Source organism: Orycteropus afer, unplaced genomic scaffold (genome assembly GCF_000298275.1).
Source record: "Orycteropus afer afer isolate SDZICR_OR568_19922 unplaced genomic scaffold, OryAfe1.0 scaffold00118, whole genome shotgun sequence".
NCBI lineage: Eukaryota > Metazoa > Chordata > Mammalia > Tubulidentata > Orycteropodidae > Orycteropus > Orycteropus afer.
This window is the reverse complement of record NW_006921705.1, coordinates 5,855,435-5,879,670: the sequence shown is the minus strand read 5'-3', so window position 1 is coordinate 5,879,670 and position 24,236 is coordinate 5,855,435. Positions and strand designations below refer to the sequence as shown.

The 24,236-nt window shown below is 40.7% G+C and overlaps 1 protein-coding gene across 1 annotated transcript in view; it reads left to right on the top strand.

The window, feature by feature from the left end:
* Positions 1-17,050, top strand: part of SGMS1 (sphingomyelin synthase 1) — a 57,570-nt gene extending 40,520 nt beyond the window's left edge. Inside the window, exons 3-5 of the mRNA XM_007944027.2 lie at positions 8,006-8,159; positions 16,063-16,229; positions 16,871-17,050. Of these exons, the coding sequence (XP_007942218.1) occupies positions 8,006-8,159; positions 16,063-16,229; positions 16,871-17,050 (501 nt within the window). The remainder of the gene's footprint in view (positions 1-8,005; positions 8,160-16,062; positions 16,230-16,870) is intronic.
* Positions 17,051-24,236: the final 7,186 nt, after the last annotated feature.

The window sequence follows — 24,236 nt, the reverse complement described above, 5'->3', positions numbered from 1 at the left end:
ATAAGTTTTTATTGTTATTTCAAAATGAATTTATAAATATTTTAAAAATTTTTTTTTGATTTTTAATATGGTAAATATCAGTAGATATAACCCATCTAAACAAAAGCTCATTGGGATCCTCAATAATTTTTGAGAGTGTAAAGAGCTCTTTGCTATGTTAAGGAAATGGTAGCAGGTAGACTAGGGAAGAAAAGCAAACCATTATGCTATGCTAAAGGTTTTCAAAGCTATGAAACTTTGAAAACCTCTGGTATATGTGACATAGAGCTGTGATTTTTATTTTATTTATTTTTTATTTTAAGAGTTTGTTTTACATTCAACATTATGTGTACATTTCCCATGCCCAACCCTAACCCAGTCTCCTCCCCTCCCTGCCCAGTAACCCTCCTCCTGTGCCCCTCATAGTTAATGCACTCCTGTTTGTCCTGCATTTCCTCATTGTGAATGTTGCCCCTCTGGTGCCCCGTGGTCTATTGCTCTAAGGGATGTATTACCATAGAGTATGTGGGTGCGTCCTCCTGGGTTGAGTGGTCTGCATGTACATCTCGTTAACTATTGGGCTGAGAGCCAGCCCCTGGGAGTGAGTTTTATTCCAGGTGTAGAATGTATTCCAGGGCCATAGTTGATGGGGGTCTCATCAAACTCCATTTGACCAGTGAATCTGGTCATTATTGAGTTTTTGGATTTTGTCCCACGTTTTTCCTCCCACTCTATCCAGGATCTCCAGATTTGATCCTTTCCTGAGTGATTGGCATTGGTAGCCGGGCACCATCTAGTTCTTCTGGTCTCATTGGCCATCATGTCCTAGGGCTGATTGCTTCCAAATGCCCTTGGTTTTTTTGCACTCTTCTTCACTTCCAATGTTGTGCCCAGGTTATGAAGGAGTTGTTCGGCACGAGGAATTTGCTAACACACGACAATGCAAAAGCAAAAGGAAAGTTTATTAGCTAGCTCGAGTTAGGGTCCCTGCTCTCACCAAGTCAATGGCTTGAGCAAAAGACCTCGTGCTCTTTCATTACCACATATTTATAGAAAAAAAATATAGGGTGGAGTAGATAATTGGTTTTTAGGACAGGGGTTTGGGAAGTTGGGGGGCAGGTTGGAATCCCCCGGTTTCAAAGGTGAGTGAGAGATTTTTCGGGGCCGGGCGGATCTCTTTGATATGTGCAAACTCCGTGCGAGATCCGGGGGGAGGTAAGAGCTGTCAGAGCTTTCAAAGGTGGGCGAGAGACTTTTTGGAGCCATGCAGATCTCTGATAAAGGCTCTGAGGCATGGGACATGTTAATCTCTATACTAGAGGCATTAGGACTCAGCATGGGACGTGTTAATCTCCATACTAAAGGCTTCTGGTTAAAGATCTACCTGGAGACATTAGGACTCGGCATGGGACGTGTTAATCTCCACACTAAAGGCTTCTGGTTAAAGGTCTCTCAGGCCTCACACCAACACTAGGAGACCATTAACAGCTTTGTATTGTCCACTAAGAAAATTTTTTTGTGTGTATCCCCTGAAATATCTCTGCTTTCAAAAATGGATATTCAAAAGCCTACTGGTAGGGGAAGTTCCAGTTCCAGTGAAGTAAGCACACTCCATGTTTTCTTTCCCATTGACTGTACCCAGAAAACACTGGATAGACTACACAGAGCAATTCTTTAAGGGCTCTGAAAAGGAAATGGTAGCAGGTAGATTGAGGAAGGAAAGCAAAGCATGAAATATGATCAAACCAGTGTTGAGGTTCCTGTTTTGTTTTATTCCTTTGGTTTTCATTTTGTTATGTTTTGTTTCTCTCCCATATGTCCTGGCCTGGACTCAAAGGCAAATCAAAGCCCAGAACTGCACTCGGGATACAGATAGAAGGAACTCCAAGAGAATCCCTCTTTTTCTACTCTGTAGAGCTTAAATTCCAAAGAACGTGGTTTGTAGAAGTCTGTGGTCTGAGTGGGAGCCCTCACTCCGTTTTGAGGCATGACATGAGTTTCAGATGCCATTTGGGTTCTTTCTGACCATAAACCAGCATTGTGGCTGTGCACAGTCAAGTTCCAGGACAAACCTAGGGAGAGCAGTTCGCCTTCAGGGAGAGTATGGTTGAAAGTAGATTATGCTCACACAAAGAACTGGGACCCTGGGTCTGTCCTTCTCTGATTTAAATTAAGGTACTCAACTCAAAACTCACTGCCTTGGAGTTGGTTTTGACTCATAGCGACCCCTCCTTGGTTTCCAAGGCAGTATCTCTATGGAAGTAGATTGCCTAGTCTTCCTTCTGAGGAGTGGCTGGTGGGTTTAAACCACCAGCCTTCTGGTAGTAGTCAATTGCCTTAGGTATCATGCCACCAGAGCTCCCACTATGCCACCCCCAGAGCTCCTAAATTAAGGTTAGGGTCTTGGTATTGTTTGTTAGCCACCCTGTGGCTATGACTTAGGCTGCATGGTGGTAAGTCACAGTCTATCTGGACCACCACGTAGCCGAGTAGTCAAGGCCCAGAACCAATCCTGTAGCCGTTTTCTATCTTCAGTTCCCAATTGTGGTCTTTTCCCTTTATTTGTAGTCCCACCTGCAACAGTGACAAATCGATCTGCCACCAATCATAATTTTGTGATGATTCTGTGTTGTTTTTTATTTTTCCAGTCATATGTAATTAGCCTCATAGCTCTGACTCAGTGGACTGCATTCAGCTTTCTGTACTGTGTACATGCTGATGGTTTCCCACATCCTGGATGATTGTCTTTGTTTTGTCTTTGTCCTGTCCAAGGCTTAATAAAAGTGTCTAATGAAACTGATTGAATCTGGGCTCACTATTCCCTTGTTACAGTTTCAAGGAGCAGTAAGATGAGCCCCACAGGACAGAAATGGGGAGAAAACCTATGACTGTTCATGCAAATGCTATTACAGCATTTAGTATGTTACACACTAGGCTTTCATTATGCGTAGGTTTTTAAACAGCTATACGAAACATTTTTTTTTGTTTTATTTTTGTAATAGGGAAAAATATTTATGCTGTATAATTATTACACAATCATTTTAAACTTATTTTTGATGATTTATTGAACAGTCACAGCCTAGTTCAATGCTTCTCCAACTTTAATGTGCGTTTGAATCCCCTCAGATTCTCGTTCAATGGTAGGCCTAGTGTGAGACCCAAGAGTCTATTTACATAGGCTCCTGGGGTTGCCCATTTGGTCCATGGACCAGGCTTTGAACAACAAGGGAATAGTTATTTAACTGTTTCCATTTAGGTTTTTCTACTTTGTGGCTTTTATAAATGTTTATTTTTATCTATATGTACCTATGTATTGGAGCTCTGGTAGTGTAGTGACTATGGCATTTGAGTGCTAACCAGAAAGCTGGTGGTTCAAACCCACCAGCCGCTCCTCAAAAGGAAGATTGGGTAATCTACTTCCGTAGTGATACCACGTTGGAAACCCAAGGAGGGGTTGCAATGAGTTGGATCCAACTCTACAGCCATGATATGTACCTATGTGTACGCTATACATGAAGCTTTTTTTATATTTGGGATCATTTCCTTGAGATAGCCTCTAGAAGCAATGCAACTGGATCAAAGGTTACAGCTATATTAGCCAAAGGATGGATAATAAATGTTGATTATTTTCCCAGGATTTTGCCAGTAGTCATAAAGATGTTATTGTTTGCTGTCAAGTCGATTCCAACTCATAAAAACAAAAACCGAACTTCCATCTAGTCAATTCTGACTTATCGTGACTCTGTAGGACAGAATAGTACTGCCCCATAGGGTTACCAATCCTGTAGCCCTTTTCTAATAGGGTTACCAAAGCTGTAAATTTTTGCAAAAGCAGATTTCCACATCTTTCTCCTACTTCCAACTCATTACAACCCTATAGACAGATTAGAACTGCCCTACAGGGTTTCCAAGGCTGTAATCTATGGAAGCACATCACCAGATCTTTTCCCTGTGGACTTTAAGTTAGCAGCTGAGTGTTAACCATTGTGCCATTAAAGCTCCTGGTCATAAATATATAGTCCCCAGATGTAGATGAGGAGATGGAGGCTTAGAATGTTGGGTTGCCTGCAGTCACACAGCTAATCAGTGGAAGAGCCAGGCTCCTCTCGCAGCACGCCTACTCCTGATCCATGATCCTGCTCCTAGGCCCTCTCCCTAAATAGGCAGCCTCTACCTTTATCCCATGGCCCCCCTTAAAATCAAGCCTGTTTTGAGATCAGCATCACTGTATCTGCCCTGCCATTGGCTATCTGCCTTTGTTTCTATCTGTCCAGCAGTTTATGCCTCATCTGGTCGTATCCTTAAACCTTTCATAGATTTTGTTTCTTAAATTGGTTTTATGTACATGTTATCGGACCAAATGCAGTCAAGCCAAAACAGTTTACGCACCAAGATTGAGAGGAGAGAAAATTATTTATTGCAAAGCTGCAATGCAAGGAGTAAGGGGTAATTTAGTACCCAGATCTAACTCCCCAAGATGCCATCAAAACACAGTTTTTGTAGGTTTCAGGAGAGGGGGTTATGCATATTCATAAAAGGTTGAGGAATTTGGGGTGTGAATTTGAAATGGATGAGGATAGCAGATGGGTCACACTAGTTTCCTGTTATTAGCCGATAGGGGCTTGGGCAGAGGGAAGAGGGTCGCAATTAACTTTTGTTAGTTTTGTCCTATTTGCATGTCCCTGAGCCAGAGTAAATTTACAAGTTGTTTCTTAAATACCCTTCTGCCCTATTGCTCATGTCCCTGGGCCATTTTAGCAGCCTATCATCTGCAGGAAGGAATGTTTTCCATTCAGTTCTTTAAGGAACTGAATACTCATCTGTCAGGGGGTGGGAAAATAGTTGGGGGTAATTTAGTTTACTTATCTATTCCCATCCAGTTGTTGTTGTTGTTGTTTTGTTGTTGTTGTTGTTATGTGCAGTGGAGTGGGGTTTCCGAGGCAGTATCACTACGGAAGTAAATTGCCCCATCTTCCTTCTGAGGAGTGGCTGGTGGATTTGAACCGCCAGCCTTCTGGTTAGCAGTCAAGTGCCTTAGCCACTATGCTACCAGAGCTCCCTTCCCATCCTGGGTCTTATCTAATTATCAGTCTTAACTAAGGTGGGGGAAATAGTTTTTACTTTACTTGGTTTCAGTTCCCCCTTAGAATAGATACTGTTCCACATTCTTGGGGAACACTTTACTCGGTTTCCTACACAATGAAGATGTTTGCTTGTGTCTGCTATAGTTGGTTTTGCCAGTTTGTAATTTGTCTTCTACTTAATAATAATATAAATTCTTCATATCTCTAGTCATCCATCCTCCTTTAGTTTCCCACTAAGCTAGAAGAGGCCTGCCTTTGAACATGGAATGACATTTTAAAAATAAAATTTAGGGGTTTTAAGGGCACTTGAAAGAAATGAATTAAGTTTTTCCCTTGTCTCCTCACTATATGTGACTCAGTGCCATGTTTACTTCATAATCTCCCGCCTCCCTCACACATACACACACACATACAGTTTCCCCACAAATATTTTGCTGCTAAAATGGGAGGACAAAGTATGGAGTGATGCTGCCTTGAGGATGTGATTTATACTTTTCAAAACGGAATTTGGGAAAGATAATATAAAACAAAGATACCAAAAGCCTTTTTGCTGTAATACTGTCTACATATCTCCACTGTTACGACACAACTAGACCAAACTTTTCATTTAAAACTTTCTAATATTTTTATCATGCATGCCACTTTCAAAGTAAAATGCTTCTAAAGAATTTATGAAAAACAGTGATCCCTTGACCCTACCTCCACTCCAGCCCCCTTTCCTAGTCCTTTTCAGTTCTTCTAACCGAATGCTCAGCTGTTTACCTCCGTATCTTTAACAGATTTTTTTTGTATTTGCCTTCATGTCTGTAAATCATATGACAAAGAGTGTTACTTCCTGATTTTTTATTACAGACTTTGTCTTTTTTGACTTCCTGCGATGGAAGGTGAGGAGTTAGTGTCCTCATGCCAGCCCCACCTCCACTCCTGCCAGTCTGGCTGCTTTTGTGCCTTTTCCTGCTCCCTATACCCCTCCCCCAGCCACACTGTTCACACTCTACAAGTTCATGCTTCTTGTCCTCACCTTCCAGGTGTGGTTCTCTGTCCTTTGTTTAGCTCAATATTCAGTGATTACATTATTATAATTCTATAAATACTATTCACAGCTAAGCCATGTATTTCCTATAATTACTTTTCCTTTCCTGCACAGTATTTTGTTTCCTATAGAGTTAGCAGTTGCTTTGCTTTTTGCTTTATTAGTTTCCTACGTACTTATTCACCCCCAAGTTGTGACTCTCAGTACAGTCCGAGGTATTGGATATTTTATTATCTTATCTCTTTGAAGATGTCTCTCCTGAGTCTCCAATTGGGACAGGCCACTTTCTAGGCCTGCTGCACAGTTTTTGGGCTCTCTCCTTATTGTCTTCTAACAAGTCCTGTTTCTTCTCTGTTTACTCCCCTCCTTTGTAGAACATATTCTCTATAACTTCCCAAGGAAAGGTATTCGGTTGGTAAATATTTTGAAACTTTGTATTGTGAAAATCCTGGGGCCATTGGTAGCTCAGGGGTAGAATTGTTGCCTTCCCTGCGGGAGACCCAGGTTTGGTTCACAGCCAGTGCACCCCCCGTGCAGCGCCGCCTGCCCGCCTGTCAGTGGAGGCGTGTCGCTCTGCTGCTGGACAGGGCTCAGTGCAGCTTCCAGAGCAAGACGGACTAGGAAGTCTTGTTGATCTGCCTCCAGAAACCAGCCAGTGACAACCCTGTGGATCACAGTCTGCCGGTGATCATGGAGATGGGGCAGCAGGATGGTCCACAGTGTGTGGGAGCCCAAGAGTCTGGGCTTGGTTTGAGAGTAGCCAACAACAACAACATTGTGAAAATGGCCTTAGTTTCTTTTATGCACAGTTAATAATATGGTTGGGTATAGATTTCTAAGTTGGGAATCATTTTCCTTCAGAATTTTGAAGGCATTGTTCCAAAGCCTTCTAGGCTCCAGTGTTGCTTTTGAGAAAAGTCTGATCGTTGATCTTTCATTTGAAGCTTGTTTTTAATCTCTGGAAGCTTTAGTCTCTTTATCTTGTTTCTGGAACTCCATGATGCTGTCTTACTGTATAGGTTGGTTTCCTTCTGTTGTGCTGGACATTCGGGGATCCCTTTGACTTTGGACACTCATATTTTCCGCATGATGTGTTCAACCTGCCATCTTCACTGAAAGTTTTAATAAATTTTTAAAAGGGAAGGTATGATGAACTAGATGTTTCCCAAGTTGAAATAATAGCAGTTAAATGTTGAAAAGATATCATAGTGATTAAATCGGCCAACCAGAATTTAAAATAACACTGACAAGTGTAAAATACAGACAGTTCACCCATTTCATTTGACAGAGCAAACAAGTTACAGTGAGTGAGTTATTTAAGCTGTTATTAGTCTAGTGTCCAGCCCAGATTTGCATCAGAGCCAAGTAGTTACGCTTTATTTTCATTCTTATGAAAAGGAGAAACATCCGTTTACCCACATAACTTCAGAAGATTTAAGGCACATCCTATTCAGTCCCTTGTTCAGATTGGTCTCAAAAAAATCACATCCCAAAAAATATTTCATATATCTGACTGCCCCGACCTCCAGCTGTTCTATAACATTTGTCTTGTAGACCAACCATGGTAAAAATACCTCTGTAAATTTTTCCTAAACTAGAGATTTAAATTTTCTTTTCCCCATAACAGTAGCTACAGTAAGTTAGTCTTTCTTTAAGGGTAATAAAAACATTCTACAGAAATGTGCTGTTACAGTGCTAATATCTAAGAAAAGTTCTAAAGTCACAGGCTTCATCTTTAGGACCATACTCTTTCCAGGGAAGGCCCGTGAAAGGGTAAATGTGAGTGGGCAGACTTCATGGTGAGGATCCTATTTGTCTTAATAGGAGCTTAATTTCTGGATATAGGTAGTATTTATAATTCACATTTATGTGGGTTAATAATGAATCTCGTTTTTCTTTTTCCCATTAGCTTTTTGGAGACTGGGAAGCCCAATTGCGGAGAATAATGAAGCTCATTGCTGGAGGTGGCCTGTCCATTACCGGTTCTCACAACATGTGTGGAGACTATCTGTACAGTGGCCACACGGTCATGCTAACACTCACTTACTTATTTATCAAAGAGTGTAAGTCTGAAGCACCTTCCATTTATACTTTCCTCACCTGTCCTTTCCATGATCTCTAGTTCAGTTGAGAAACCACATTTTGGGGGAAAGTTTGGTGAAATAGGCTTGGGGGGGGTAGGTGAAAATTAAAATTATGGCTTATATAGACACTAATTGAGTTACTCCTACTCCTAATAGGGTTTCAGTAGCCAAATTTTTCAAAAGTGGACTGCCACACCTTTCTTCTAGACTGGTTTAGTCTGGAAGCTCCACTGAAACCTATCCCATGATGGGTGACCCTGCTGGTATTTGTAATACCTGTGCCATAACTTCCAGCATCATGGCAACACTCAAGCCACCACAGTATGACAAACTGACAGATGAGTGGTGGAAAAATTGTCCACAGAAAACCTATGAATAGCAGTGAAACATTGATATAGAGCAGGAAGATGAGCCACTCAGGTTTAGAAGGCAATCAAAATGCATCTGAGAAAGAGCTGCCTCCTAAAAGTAGAGACAAGCTTAATCACATGGATGGAATCAAGCTTTTCAGTCCTTCATTTGCTGATGTAGCATGACTCAAAATGAGAAGAAACAGTTTCAGACTGTTCATTAATAATTGGAATGTGGAATATACAAAGTATGAATCTAGAAAAAAAAGTTATCAAAAATGAAATGGACTGCATAAACATCAATATCGTAGGCATTAGTGAACTGAAATGGACTGGTTTGGGCAATTTTGAATCAGACAAATATACGGTCTACTATTCCAGGAATGGCAAATTAAAAAGAATTGGTTCACATTCACTGTCAAAAAGAACATTTCAGAATCTATCCTGAATAACATTGCTCTCAGTAAAAGGATAATATCCATAAGCCTACAAGGAAGACCAATTACTACTACTACTATTAAAATTATGCATCAGCCACTAAAGCCTAAGATAAAGAAACTGATGTTTACCAACTTCTGAAGTCTGAAATTGACCAGACATGAAATCAAGATTTATTGACTGGTGATTGGAATACGAATGTTAGAAACAAAGAGGAAGCATCAGTTGTTGGAAAATATGGCCTTGGTGAAATAATGACACCAGAAACTGCATGATAAAATTTTGCAAGGATAACTTATTCATTGCAGATACCATTTTTTAACAACATGAACAGCGACTATACACTTGGACTTCACCAGATGGAATATGTAGGAATCTAATTGATTCCACATTCCAATTATTAATGAATGTTTGAAACTGGTTCTTCTTATTTTGAGTGGAAAGAGGTGATGGAGAACCTCAATATTATCAATTAGAACAAGGGCAGGAGCTGACTGTGGAATAGACCATCAAATACAAGTTGAAGCTAAAGAAAATTAAAACAAGTCCACTAGAGCCTAAATATAACCTTGAGTGTATTCCACCTGAATTTAGAGACCTTCTTAAGATTAGACACATTGAAGACCAGTGACCAAAGACCAGATAAATTGTGGAATGACATCAAGAACATCGTACATGAAGAAAGTAAAAGATCATTAAAAAGTCAGGCAAGGGACTTATCTCTGAGATTCATAGCATAAGAGTGGATGACCAAACTGTGGTACATAGGCATAATGGAATGCTATGCAATACTAAAGAATAATGCAAAACACCTCATAATGTGGATGAACTTGGAGGACATTATGCTGAGTGAAATAAGTCAACCACAGAAGGACAAATACAGTATTCGTTCGTTGTTGTGAAGGGTCAAGGAAAGGTTTATATATGGAGGGAAATTTTCTTTGTTGGCTGCCAGGGGTGGGAGGGAAGGAGGGAACACTGCAGCAAAAAAAAAAAGCATTGACCCATGTCACTTTTTTTTGTGTATTTCACTGTACATAAATTATATTTCAATAAAATGCATTTTAAAAAAAAGAATTTAACTTTAAAAAAAAAAAGTCAGGCAAGACTTTTGGGTTCTTCATTTGCTGATGTGACATGACTCAAAATGAGAAGAAACCGTTTCAAACATTCATTAATAATCAGTGTGGTGGTTAAGTTTGTGTGTCAACTTTGCTGGGCCTGGTTGAGTGGCTGGGCAGCTGGATGTAGTATTCTCCATGATGAAACTGGTAATCAATTCCATGGTGGAATCTTACTGTGGGCAGCTGAGTAGCTGCCTTTGGGTATGTGGTCTGCTTTCCATATATAAGAAACAGCTTTGGGAATGGTTTCTAGTGTATGGAATATGGTACCGAGAGAGTAGGGTGCTGCTCTGACAGATACTTAAAATGTGGAAGCAGGAGTGGCATGCATCCTTGACCTGAGACCCTGGCAGAGAGACCCCGGCATGTGACATAAAAGACACCAGGGGTAGACCCAAGAGACCAGCATGAGAGACAGCAGTAGCAGAGCACAGAGACTGACATTAAACAGCAACAGGCTTACCAGCCCATGGAGGAGAAAGCCGAGTGCCATTGCCCAGGTGGCTTCCTGGCAGAGTGGGTTTGCCTTCAGGCATTAATTGGTAGTAAAGACTGGCATGAAATGGAGTAGCAGGTTGGCCAACTCACAGAGCAAGAAAACTGAGTGCTTTGGGGACAGGAAGATTTCCTGTGGAGTGGGTTGCCTTTGGCATTAATTGGCAGAAGCGGAGAGACCAAGGAAACAGGAAGCAGAGTTGCCTCAGCCTCAAAAGGTAGGACCATTGCCTTTGGGGGTAGAACCACCATAGCCCCCTAGGTTTAAAAGAGCCACACCTTCACCAACTTGGTTGTGGAGTATGGGGCTGCTCGTTCATGTGAGCTAGTGGAATGGAGTCAAGCCACTGCCCAAGAGTGAGGGGGCAGAGCTGCCATGCCCAAGAGGGAGAGGAACAGGGCCTACCAGGCCAAGGAGGTGAAGTCACCACTCAGGAACTAGGTTACTGGTGTCACCCGGTGGAGGAGATCTGTACAGATACCACACATTGAAGATCTGTACAGGTGCCGAGTTGGCAAGAGGTGGAATTGTGGGGGTTATGTTTTTGTGTCAACTTGGCTGGCCCTGGTTGAGTAGTTGGGCAGCTGGATGTAGCATTCCCTGTGATGAGACTGGTAATCAACTCCATGGTGGAATCTACTGTGAACAGCTAAGTAGCTGCCTTTGGGTATGTCATCTGCTTCCTGCATATAAGAAACAGCTTTGGGAATGGTCTCCAGTTTATGGCATGCTTTAACCCTGCATGTAGCCAAGTCATTGTTCAGCAGCCTGCCATGCTCTGCCGACCTTGGGACTTTAAATGGACTTGAATGAATGGCCTGCTGTGTGGTTTGGTAACATCGGAACTGTGCCATTTTGTCAACCTTGGACTTGTTAACCTCAACAGCTAGTAGCTGCCTGAGTGAAGAGATGCCTCTAGCTTCACTGGGCTGGGAGCAAGAGGCAGAGCTGAAGCCCAAGGTTGAGGGGCTTCCACACAGCCCCTAGAGCCTCGCACTTTGAACTTGAACTTAAAGCCTCCAAAACTGTAAGAGAATAATCTCCTGTTTCTTCAAGCCATCCCATTTGTGGTATATGTTCTTGTCAGAGCAACACTAGGTAGCCAGAACAATTGGAATATGGAATATACAAAGTATGAATCTAGAAAAAATAGAAGTTGTCAAAAAAGAAGTGGACCGCATAAACATCAGTATCCTAGGCATTAGTGAACTGAAATGGACCAGTTTGGGCAATTTTGAATCAGAGAAATATATGGTCTACTATTCTAGAAAGATGAAGAAAATTGGCTGACGTTCATTGTCAAAAAGAGCAAAGAAGAATGAAGAAAACCAAAGGTGCATGGAAATAGTTAATCCAAGCAACTGGTACACCATGAGATCCTCAGCCTATACAACTATGAGACCAGAAGAAGTAGATGGTACCTGGTTACCATTGTCAACCACTCAGAGGGGGATCTGTGTAGCAGATCCTGGATTGAGTAGAAGAACAATGTGGAACAAAGCTCAAGATCTTTTTTTTAAAAAAAAAAAGGACCAGGTTTGCTAATCTGTTAGAGCCTGATGGAACTACTGAGACTGTGGCCCCTAGCTGCCCTTCAGGTCTGGAACTGAATGCACTCCTGTGGCTTCCAGCCACACAAAAGACAGGTGTATGAGCTGAAAATTTGCTCATATGAACACTCCTTGGAGAGAACAATCATGGGAGACTAGAAGGGCTGTGTATGCACAGGGAGACAGCTCAGGGGCCAGGAGTGTATGGGAGGGAAGGACACAGGGAGCAGGGAACTATGGGGAGGAAGTGGGAGCGGAGTTGTTGCATGGGGAGGAGGCAAGAAAGAAAAGACCCAAACGAATGTCAGAAGAGACTCTGAAACTTGTCTTGAAAGGAGAGTAGCTAAAGCAGGTGGAAGTAATAGTGAAATAAAAGAGACAAGTAAAGATTTCAAAGGGCAGCTTGAGAAGACAAAGTAAAGTATTATAATGAAATGTGCAAAGACCTGGAGTTAAAAAACCAAAAAGGAAAATCACGTTCATCATTTCTCAAACTAAAAGAACTGAAGAGAAAAATCAAACCTTGAGTTGTAATATTGAATGATTCTATGGGCAAAATATTGAATGCTGCATGAATCATCAAAAGAAAATGGAAGGAATATATGGAGTCACCGTACTAGAAAGAATTGATCAGTATTCAGCCATTTCAGGAGGTAGCATATAATCAAGAATCAATGGTGATGAAGGAAGAAGTCCAAGGTGGACTGAAGGAATTGGTGAAAGGTAAGCTCCATGAATTGATGGAATACCCATTGAGATGTTACAACGAGCAGTTGCAGCACTGGAGGCACTCACTCATTTATGCCAAGAAATTTGGAAAATAGCTACCTGGCCAACTGACTGGAAGAGAGCCATATTTGTGCCCATTTCAAAGAAAGGTGATACAACAGAATGCAGAAATCATTGAACAATATGATTAATATCATATGCAAGTAAAATCTTCCTGAAGATCATTCAAAAACAGTCGCAGCAGTAAATTGACAGGGAACTGCCAGAAATTCAGGTGGATTCAGAAGAGGATGTGGAACAAGGGATATCATTGCTGATGTCAGATCGATCTTAACTGAAAGCAAAGAATACCAGAAAGATGTTTACCTGTGTTTTACTGACTATGCAAAGGCATTTGAATGTGTGGATCATAACGAATTATGGATAACATTGTGAAGAATGGGGATTACAGACACTTAATTGTGCTCCTCAGGCACCTGTAAATACACCAACAAGTAGTCATTCAAACAAAACAGTGGGATAAAATCAGGAAAGCTGTATGTTAAGGTTATATCATTTCACCATATTTACTCAATCTGTATGCTGAGCAAATAATCTGAGAAATTGGACTATATGAAGAACATAGCATGAGGATTAGAGGAAGACTTATTAACAACCTGCAATATGCAGATGACATAACCTTGCTTGCTGAAAGTGAAGATTTTGAAGCACTTACTAATGAAGTTCAAAGAGTACAGCTTTCAGTATGAATTGCACCTCAACAAAAATCCTCACAGCTGGACCAAAAAGCAACATCATCATAAATGGAGAAGAGATTGAAGTTGTCAGGGGTTTCATTTTACTTGAATCCACAATCAACGCCTGTGGGAGCATCAGTCAGGAAATCAGACCGTATATTGCACTGGGTAAATCTGCTGCAAATATACCTCTTTAAAGTGTCAAAGAGCAAAGACTACGATCTCTCGGTCACTTTAAAGCCTAAGATGCACCTCACCCACGCCATGGTATTTTCACTCACCACATATTCATGTGAAAACTAGACAGTGAATAAGGAAGACTAAAGAATTGATGCATTTGAATTGTGTTGATGAAGAATATTGAAAACATCAGGCACTTCCAGGAGAAAGATTAAATCTCACTTGGGGGAAGTGTGGCCGGAATGCTTCTTGAAAACAAGAATGGTACTCACCTACTTTGGTCATGTTGTCAGAGGAGACCAGTCCCTGGAGAAGGATATCAGGCTTGGTAAAGTAGAGGGTAAGTGGAAAACCCTCGGATGGATTTACACAGTGGCTGCAGCAATGGGCTCAAGCATAGCAAGGATTGTGACAGTGGTGCAGAACGAGGCAGTGTTTCGTTCTGCTGGACATGGAGTCACTGTGAGTCAGAACCAACTCAGCAGCACCTGACAATAGAGGGATACAGAAAATAAATAATAGCTGCTTTTTGTTGTTGGATTTTTAAGGTATTAATAATATATTCCTGGAAGGAATGTGGAAGCCTAGTATACACTAAGGCCCCTGTGTAGGACCACTGACTACCCATTAAAAGTGCAAACTGCTCTTAACTCCTTGCACTCTGATCTCCCCATTACCCTGCCTGACTTTTTAATCTTCCATTGCACTTAACACCTTATAACATAATGCATAATTTACTTATTCACTATGGGAGCCCTGGTGGTGTAGTGCCTAAGGCATTTGACTGCTAACAAGAAGGCTGACAGGTCAAACCCACCAGCCACTCCCAGAAGGAAGGTTGGGCAATCTACTTCCATAGTGATACAGCCTCGGAAACCCAACGAGTGGTCACTATGAGTCGGATCTGACTCGATGGGAGTGCGGATAGCTATTGTTAATTGCCTGTCTTCCCTTCTAGGAAAGGATCTTCCCACAAAGCCGGACTCTGGCTCTTTGTTCATTAATCCTAGTACCTAGAGTAACACCTGCCCCTGGCATATAGGAGGTTTTCAATAAATGTTGGTCTCATAAATAAATGATTCTTAGACCCCTTGAGAATCCAGTACAAGCCTCAACTCTTAATCCCAACAGTAAGGAGGGTAGATGACATTTAAACATATTTTTACCTAAAATTTCAAACCCTCTGAATCCCATCCATTAAGAATACAAGGTAGAAAGGCCTGCACTAATAGAGATTCTGATACTTCCCTCAGACGTCCTCTCAAATGGAAATACAAACAAGCAGCCTACCATTAGAGAGTTACTGGGTGACATAAATGGTAAAGAGCTTGACTAGCCAGAAGGTTGGTGGTTGAACCCACCTAGTGATATGTTGGAAGACAGGCCTGGCACTCTGCTCCTGAAAGTCACAGCCTTTACACCCCTGCAGAGCACTCTACTCTGCGCACGTGGGGTTACCATTAGGTTAGACTTGACTTGATGGCAGCTAGCAACAACAATAGCCCTACCACTGTGGAGACACTGGGCTAGAATTCTCAGGTGTTTGGATTCTCTGTTATTTTTATTTGAGAAATAGAAATCTCAAATACTCACAGATTAGTATATTGTTGAGCTTATAAAGCAAGTAAGGTAGTCAATTACAATTGCTTGAGAACCTATAGACCATTAGATACTGATTTTTGTATAGAATATTTGTTGTGACTGGTTGCGGTTAAGTCGATTCTGACTCGTGGAGACCCCATGCATGCAGACTAGAATTCCTCCATAGGGTTTTTAAGCCTGTGACCTTTTAGAAGCAGATTGCCAGGTCTATCTCACAAGGCACCTTTGGTGGGTTCAAACCACCAACTTTTCAGCAGTAGTCAAGAGCTTAACCATTTGCATCACCCAGCCACCTAACAGATACAAATTTAATGAAATGTCAGTGGACTGTTTTTTTTTCAGCGGAGCATGATACATTAATCTATTCTAAGTTTTTTAAACTCATTGTTTTTAAAACTGTATTTATGATTATATGAATCAGGTACTAACCAAATATGGATTACATTGTACTGGTACAGTGTACTAGTAGTACATTTTATAAATAAGCTATATCCATTCTAACCTTGGCTGCAGATAAGCTGAAGGCCGTTAGCCCTTAGATTTGTATCCCAAAAGATTTCTTTTCAGAAAGAAAAAAACCAAGGTAATTGTATTCAAAAGTAGGAGTAGAGGTATCACTGATTGTCCTTAGTGGTACTTGAATGATGGATGTATTGCAAATTTCTTCTCTTTTCAGATTCCCCTCGGCGACTTTGGTGGTACCACTGGATTTGCTGGCTCCTCAGCATAATTGGAATCTTCTGTATCCTCTTGGCCCATGACCACTACACTGTGGACGTGGTGGTGGCATATTACATCACCACAAGACTCTTCTGGTGGTATCATACTATGGCCAATCAGCAAGTGCGTTTTCCCTCTCTTCAATTCTGTCTTCTGTTGTTCCTGGTTTGGTGTTAACTGCTTAGATGCCTCAGCGTATCTTTCTTAAGGTGTAGGCAACTAAGATGGTGTTATGTTTTGTGACTTTGATCCTCATTCACAATTTTAAAATATGTGCTACCATAATGACATAGGAAATTACTTCCTTCTAGAACTAGTGTCACTCTCTCTTTGTCCAGTGTCCACCCCATTGCTGGATTTCTGTTCCTACCCTCTTCTCCTTACCCTCAGCACCTCACCAGCTTAGTACTTAACAGTTAGTGTTTAATACCTTCAATGTAGAAACATGAATAACTAAAAATCCAATAGCTAAGACATAAGTGAGCCACCAGATCTTCTTGCTTCTCCTAGAATTGGGAGTTTGGGGTTTTCTATTAGGGTGTAGCTCACTTTGCAAATGAATGCAGAGAGCAGGGAATGGTGGTATGGGAGTGAAACCAGAATATGTGGGCAGAAATGGGGATGGGTCTAGAGTCCTTCGTGAATTTTAATATGGAAAGTATTTGAACTTAAAGTGAAAGATTTACGAGAAAAGTAGGTGTGTTCCTTTTGTGGCTGGAACAATTAATTACACTCATGATTTGTTTTTTTTCTTTCTCTATTAGGTGCTAAAAGAACCTTCTCAGATGAACCTCCTGGCCAGGGTGTGGTGGTACAGGCCGTTTCAATACTTTGAAAAGAACGTCCAAGGAATTGTACCTCGATCTTACCACTGGCCCTTCCCCTGGCCAGTAGTGCACCTCGGTAGGCAAGTTAAATACAGCCGATTGGTGAACGACACATAACAGCTATACAAAGTAGGGGAAAGAGAAACTGTCCAAAGTGCTAAGAACTCCATGAGAGAAGATGCCATAAAATAAACACCTCCCTAATCCTATTATCTTTCAACAGTTACCTTGACTTAACCTATTGAGTTACCTGGTCAACACTGTGATCTTTTTTCTCTCCAAAGGACCTGTGTTGGACAACAATGAAGAAAATTTAACTTATCATGCACTGTACACATTTCCCGTTCATAAGTTTGGGATTTACATAACCCACGACCGCCGTGTTCCTTTGTATATGATGCAACAGCATAAATGTAAGCTTTTATATCATAAGTTCTGGTCTTTCCAGTCACATCTGGAAATAAAGCGTATTATTTTCTTGGGAAAACATACTTTTCATATCTCTTGCCCCAAAGATTGGGCTGTAAGCCATTTTCTAGCAGATGTCTCTATGAAGGTTTCTAAGTACCTGAATGGGGTTCGATTCTGAAATCTTTTTACTGTTGCACCAATATTCAAATAAAAATGACAGACACAGAAAGGTTTGGTAACTTTGGGTTTTGTAAAATCAGAGACAGTGTGTCAAAAAGTGCAAAAAAAAAAAAAAAAGGTTCTGTTATAAAGTGATTTTCTAAGTATTTCCTAACTTTATTTTTCAAAATGATGTTATGAAAACCAAATTTAAAGATTTTTACATGTCAGAGAGAAGAGAATTGAAATTTAAAAATGCTTCTTGGGAGAGAAATTTGTCTATGTTTCTAGTGCCTTTCTTGTCTTGATTGTATGGTCAGTAGGCAATCTTAAATGTTTTTAACTTAAAGTATTCCATGAAAATACAAAATGTATGTATACACTACTAAATTTTGCATTTATAGCTAACGTAAATCGGAAGACTGTTTATGGTTTTTAAATTGCTATGAATGGAAGAATGAGGAAGCTAGTTGAGAGTAAGAGCTTGCTCACATATTGTGAGCAGGTGGCCACAACATGCACCACTTAAATTATTGGTAGTTCGATGTTGACTACACAGTGAAGACAGCCATGAATACCACCACCACTCTTTTTTTTTTTTAAGATTTAAAAGTGATCACTTAACTGAAACTTGAAAGTTAGAATTAGTTTTCCATATTCTCATGACAGCTTTTGTTGGTGAACAACAAAAAAGAGATCTGTTTCTTTAAAGTATATTTGTGCAGAAACTGCATGTGACTCTAAATTTACTCCGACCATACGTAAGTTTGGGGAAGTATTCTATTCTATACTTGCCAATGTGGAGAACAAAATAGTTTTTTAAGAATGAAGAAGTATATATATCCATTCTGTATTTTATGTGCAGCAGAGTTATCGTCATAGGTTTTTTTTTTTTTTTTTTTGCATATTCACAAGATATTTGTATTGTAAAACAATAATGGTGAAGGAAGTAAAAAGGCTTTTAAAAATTTGTTTTAAATCTTTGTAAAGTTATTATTCCAGAAAGTATACTGTTATCTTACAGCTTACCTAGATCATAAATTAATCAAAATGCACTTTTTAATAAAAACTGATACTTAAAATAAATGGCTGTCATTTCTAATCTGTTCACATTATTCACCAAAGGAGTAAATGTCATTACTGCAAGATAGAAAACCAAGTTTTGCAATTTTTTCATTGAGTTCGTATGCTAGCCACAGGGTCTTTAATGGGCATTGGTTTCTTTATTTTTTTCCTGAGATAACTTAAAAATGTATTCTCATCTTCAGTAACCTCCACAGACTGAATGCATTTTTGTTTTCTTTTAAGTATGTAAAAAGAATCACAGGTAAGTTAAACTGTACAACCACTGTTTACCAACTAAAGTCTCAAGTCATTGATTTCATTTTTTTCCCTGTATCTAGAAGTAATACAGCTTTTCCAGTTTAGGTGCATCCATCCTCTGAGGGGACCCTCCTTTGTATTGGGGTTCAGACCTGGTGGTCTGAAGCAGCTGGACATCTAGAGCAGCCCCCGGCAGTGTCATTTCTATCATCAGTATATCGAGTGTTTTGTGAACACTTGAATCTCCAGGGAATGACTGGGGCCCAGATCAGACTCCTTGATTTTCATTTAGGGGATGTTAGTCATGTCCTTCCACCTTCGGACGATTGTCGAAAGACATAAATGAATGTGCGTTTTAATTGGCGTGAAGCATCTCCAGTAGAGTCCGGTCAGAATGCAAATCCCCCTTCTGTGCTGCTGCATCGTTGTCATAAGGCCAGTGTAACTCTTTCTTCCCAGACGAGACTTTATGAAAGATAGGAAAACAAAAAAAAAAAGTTGCCAGGGAGTTGATTTCAAATTATGGAGACCCCATGTATGTCTGAACCGTGCACCATTGGACTTTCAGTTGCTGATTTTTCATAAGTCGATTGACAGACCTCTGGGTGGGCTCAAACCTGCAGCCTTTCAGTTGGCATCCGAGCATGGTAACAGTTGGCACCCCACCCAGGGCCTCCTTACAAAAAGGATTGCCACATCACTTCTCCCAAGATTCTACACATGCCCCTCCCACCTGACCTGATGACCTAATATGGCACGCTGAGGTCTCATTGAAGAATGTTACAGAAAACAATTGACTGCTGTTACTTACTAAATTATGGAGGCTCCTGGTACAAGTGGTTAATGCGCTGGGCTGCTAACCAGAAGTTGGTGGTTTGAGTCTACCCGGAGGTGCTTCAAAAATAAGTCCTGATGATCTGCTTCTGAAAAGGTAGCCATTGAAACCCTGTGGAGCACGATTCTGCTCTGACACACCAGGGGGTCACCATGAGTTGGAATCACGTCAACAACAATTTCTTTTTTATATATTACATCATATAGGCAGAAATGTTGAGGCCTCACAGCAGAAATTTTTCTTACTCTCAGTATTAAGTAGAACTGAATTTTTTGTATCTCATGGCCATTAGTATTTTGCTGTTACTGAGAATATACACAGAAAACCCATAACCAATTCATCTGTTTCTATATGTAACATTTAGTAGACATGGATTATATTCTTTGAGTCGTGTAACCATTTGTAACCCTCCTTTTCTGAGTTGTTCCTCCCCTTTAACATAAACTTACTGCCCCATAAGGTTCCTTTTTAATCTTTCAAGATGCTGTTTTGTCACTTTGATCCAGTACAGATAGCTTAAATAAGCATAATGCTCAAAGTAGATTTTTTTTTTTTTAACTAGTTAAGCTAAACTGTTTGGTTTTAAGAAAACTTCAGGAGATTTTTTGGTTTAAATTTTAAAGATAATCTTGAGGCAATAGTTTCAGGAGTTCATCCAGCCTCATTGGTTCCAGAAAGTCTGATATCCATGAGATTTTTCAATTCTGTTTAGCATTTTCCCCCTTCTGACCAGGATTCTTCTATAGACTCTTTGATCAAAATGTAATAGCCATTAAATTTTATACTGATTGTGTTGCCTTTTTTTACTTTGGTGACTGGGATGTTCAAAGTCTAATCTGCTGTCCATGCCATTAGGACAGAGTTTTCAAGTATGGATTCTTGGTACTAACCTTATCCTTGGTTTTGTCTTTTTTTCTATTTTTCCTTTCACCTCAATTTATTTTTTAATTGTTATTTCTCTTAGATTTTGTTTAATAAAAGCTTTCGTGGAAATAAGTTGAGGTCAGCTTTCTCAATCATAAACAAACTCACTGCTATCAAGTCAATTCCAACTCATAGCTACCCCTCTTTGTGTTTCTGAGGTGATATCTCTGCGGAAGTATATTGCCCAGTCGAGGTCAACTCTAGCCTGATGTAATTCCTTTCTCAGAAGTTCTCAACTGTTTTGTTGGACTTTCTGCCCAGGCAAAAAAAAAAAAAAAAAAGATTTCCATTGTGATGGTAGGTTGGAACATGGCACTGTTTTCTGGTTCTGTGCTACCTCAGTTACATCAGGCTTCTTATAGGTTGATTGATAGCAAGGACTATATTCTGTGGTTTGGTGTTTTTGTTTTTAAGGTGATTAAAGTCCTGGAGTTTTTTTAAAATCATTGTAAAGTTACATATATAGCACGTTTGCCAATTTAATATTTTTCAGATATACAGCTTAGTGATACCTATTACATTAATCCTGTTGTGTAACCATTGCCCTTAATGCCACATTTCCCATTACAATAAACAGAAACACATTGCTTCCCTGGGGGCTTTAAAAAAAATTTTTGAAATTACAAAATGAAGCCCTGTGTGTATTGCCCAATGCCTCTAGTAGCCTCATTTGGCTGACTCTTAACAGCATTTTTAAGCATAGTTCTTCACTGTTATTTTTAATTATAAAAATACATATAGCAATATTTGCCTTTCAACACTTTTTCACATCTACAGTTACCAAAAAAGGTGACACTCATCATGTGCGTCTTGTACAACCATCACCTTTACGTATTTACTCTTCACTGGGTTTTGATGGTTATAGATGGTGATTTTTTTGGGGGGGGCGGGGGGGAGTGGGTGTTGGGGGAACACAATCCTTTTTTGGTTTCTTAATCTTTGTATTGATTTGCCTCACAGAACCTCAGGATTTTATAGCATTATCATCAGTTGAATTCCAAAAGTCTAATAATAAAAGAGTAAATACAGTCTAACAATAAGGAATGCCTGCATTTGAATTTGACCACAGACCTGTGAATTTCAAGGCTAACCCTTCATTCAGTCACTCATACATTTATCTTCTTCCTTCCTTACCTTTCATTCAACAAATATAGCTAACCCCCTTTGGGTTTCCAGGGCGGTAAATCTTTACAGAAGTAGATTGCCCAGCTTTCCTTTTGCAGAGTGGCTGGTGTATTTGAACTGCCAACCTTCTGGTTAGCAGTCAAATGTCTTAGGCACTATTCCACCAGAGCTCCTTCTCTTTGTATTAGCAACTTAAGTCCTCAGAGCATGACGGTTCTTAGGATAGCGAAATGGGAGAGAATGAAAAGGAGACCCCTGTGGAGCTAAACACCCAAGTCCCAACAAATGGTAAGACTGAGCTGAGGAAGCTACACTAGGTAAGAAACCAAGTGAAAGCCTGAAGTCAACCTTTATTTGAACTTCTGAGTGTAAATAGTTACTGTTTTGTGTGCTCAGAGTTGGGTGCTCTCAAGTCAATTCCAACTCATAGTGACTCTGGCGTCGGAACCTGTTTACATCTTATTACCTTAGGTAAAATAATTGCTTTTGCATTCTAAAAGTCTGATGGGTACATGCGATAGTTGGCAGACTATTTACCATCTCTGAAGTAACGTGACAGGCTTCCTGGATGATGAGCCAGGGTGGCGATGAGCCAGAAACGTGGCTGCCATGATTTATGGGTGCCTGGAATCTGCTCCCATTGCCAGCTCTGTGTCATCACATGGAGGAACAGGTATTGTTTCAATTGCTGTTTGTTAGTATATAAATGCATGAAACAGGAAGGGAAGAAGGTGTCAGCCAAAAGAATACTGTCTTATACATTCTCTAACGAAGAGCCTGCGACCACAAAAAGGCACATACCTGGTTTCCGTTGGGGTTATGAAACAATGCTCCCTAATATTTTAGGGAAGAAAATAATTTGGAGCAAGTTTGATCTGTGTGTTATGAAGGCTGTTCTGAAATTGTTGCCTTCCTTGAGTTTCAAGAGGCCACAGTCACTTCAGTGCCAGGCTCATGGGAAGTGTATTTGTTGCACACCTTCCTGGCCAAGGGAGACTTTGGGCTGGTGGATGGCATTTGGCTGTGAGAACAGCCACTGGTGAAGGGTACAAAACTTCCTTCTCACAGCAGGCAGCGTCACAACCATTTCAGTGAGCCTTGCAGGCTTCATACCAGTGGTCAGCAGATGAATTGGTAGGCATTTGCTAGCTCCGTTTCTCCACAGGCTCGACGGATGATCGTGTAAAGTAAATGGTTTGGAAAGGAATTGTGTCCAGTTGGTGCCGCTGGCACGTGTCTGCTTCGGAAGTATTTCTGGTGCTGGTCTTGGTGCATGTTACTGTGCTCATGAGCTGAGAGCAGAGAACTAGGCAGGGCTTGATCTCCCCTCCCATACAGTTTACAATGGGTGCTCCTGATTCAGAACCACCCCGCCCCCCCCAGGGCAAGTGGCTGCCTTAGGGCTCCAGGTTCCAGAGCAACAAGCAATATCTGCAGAAGGGCAGAAGAAATGAAGGTGGGAATATAGCCAGAAGGTCTTGTCCTACAATCCTGTACCAGTGGCACCCAACACACAGAAAAAGTTGTTGGGAGAATGGGGAGAAAATGGTTCTTCAGTAGAGAAAATGTCAATGTATTCAGCACACATAACCCCACATACTATTAACATTCACCAAGTGCGAATTCAAACAAAAAAAGTCACCAAAATTAGATGGGAAGGTTTCTGAAATGTCACTTTAACACATGGTGAGATTGGAGAACTGTGACAATTTGGCTTCCTGTAGATCTGGGCTATCAAAACTGGCTTTATTTCTCAAGATGTTCAGGGCTTAATCACCACTTAGAATCAGCAACAACAATGAATTTTCCCAGACCCAAGGAAATCCATTTTCTTCTCGGGAATAAAGGAGGCCCAAATCCAAGACTTTCCCATTGACAGAAATGATGAGAAATGATGGCAATCTTCCTAATGCTAACAGGAGGTCAGAGCAGGAAAGGCAGCCAAATGCACTGGCAAGACCTGCTGGTTTCTGTTCTGATTTACAGCCGCTTGCTTTATATGCCCAGGACTGAGTGGAAATGAGCTAGTGGGAAGGGGCTGAAGCCCAGGGAAGGGAATCACTGAACAGCGGCCGCTGGACGTTCCGTCAGTTGTAGGTCCTAGAGAACACAGAGTTCTCTGTTACTCAGTTCTCTCTCTGCTTGTTTGTGATGAATAAAAAACCTATATTAGGGAACACACAGACACACACAAAATCAGCATGCACATTAGCATATGTAAGGCAATAATAAATCTTGCCTGTAAAAATAAAAGCCAAACCCACCGCCATCACCTAGATTCCGACTCATATCAACCTTATGGGACAGAGTGGGACTGCCCATCAGGTTTCCACGGCTATCTTCATGGCATCTTTCTCCACAGCAGCTGGTGGGTTTGAACCACCAACCTTTGGGTTAGCAGCCAAATGCTTTAGGCAGTGCATCACCAGACCTTCTTTGCCTTAAAGAAGCTATTTAAACTTCATTAGAACAGTATTTTCCAAATTTGTTTGGCCTTGAAGCCATTTATATACATTCCCTTTCACC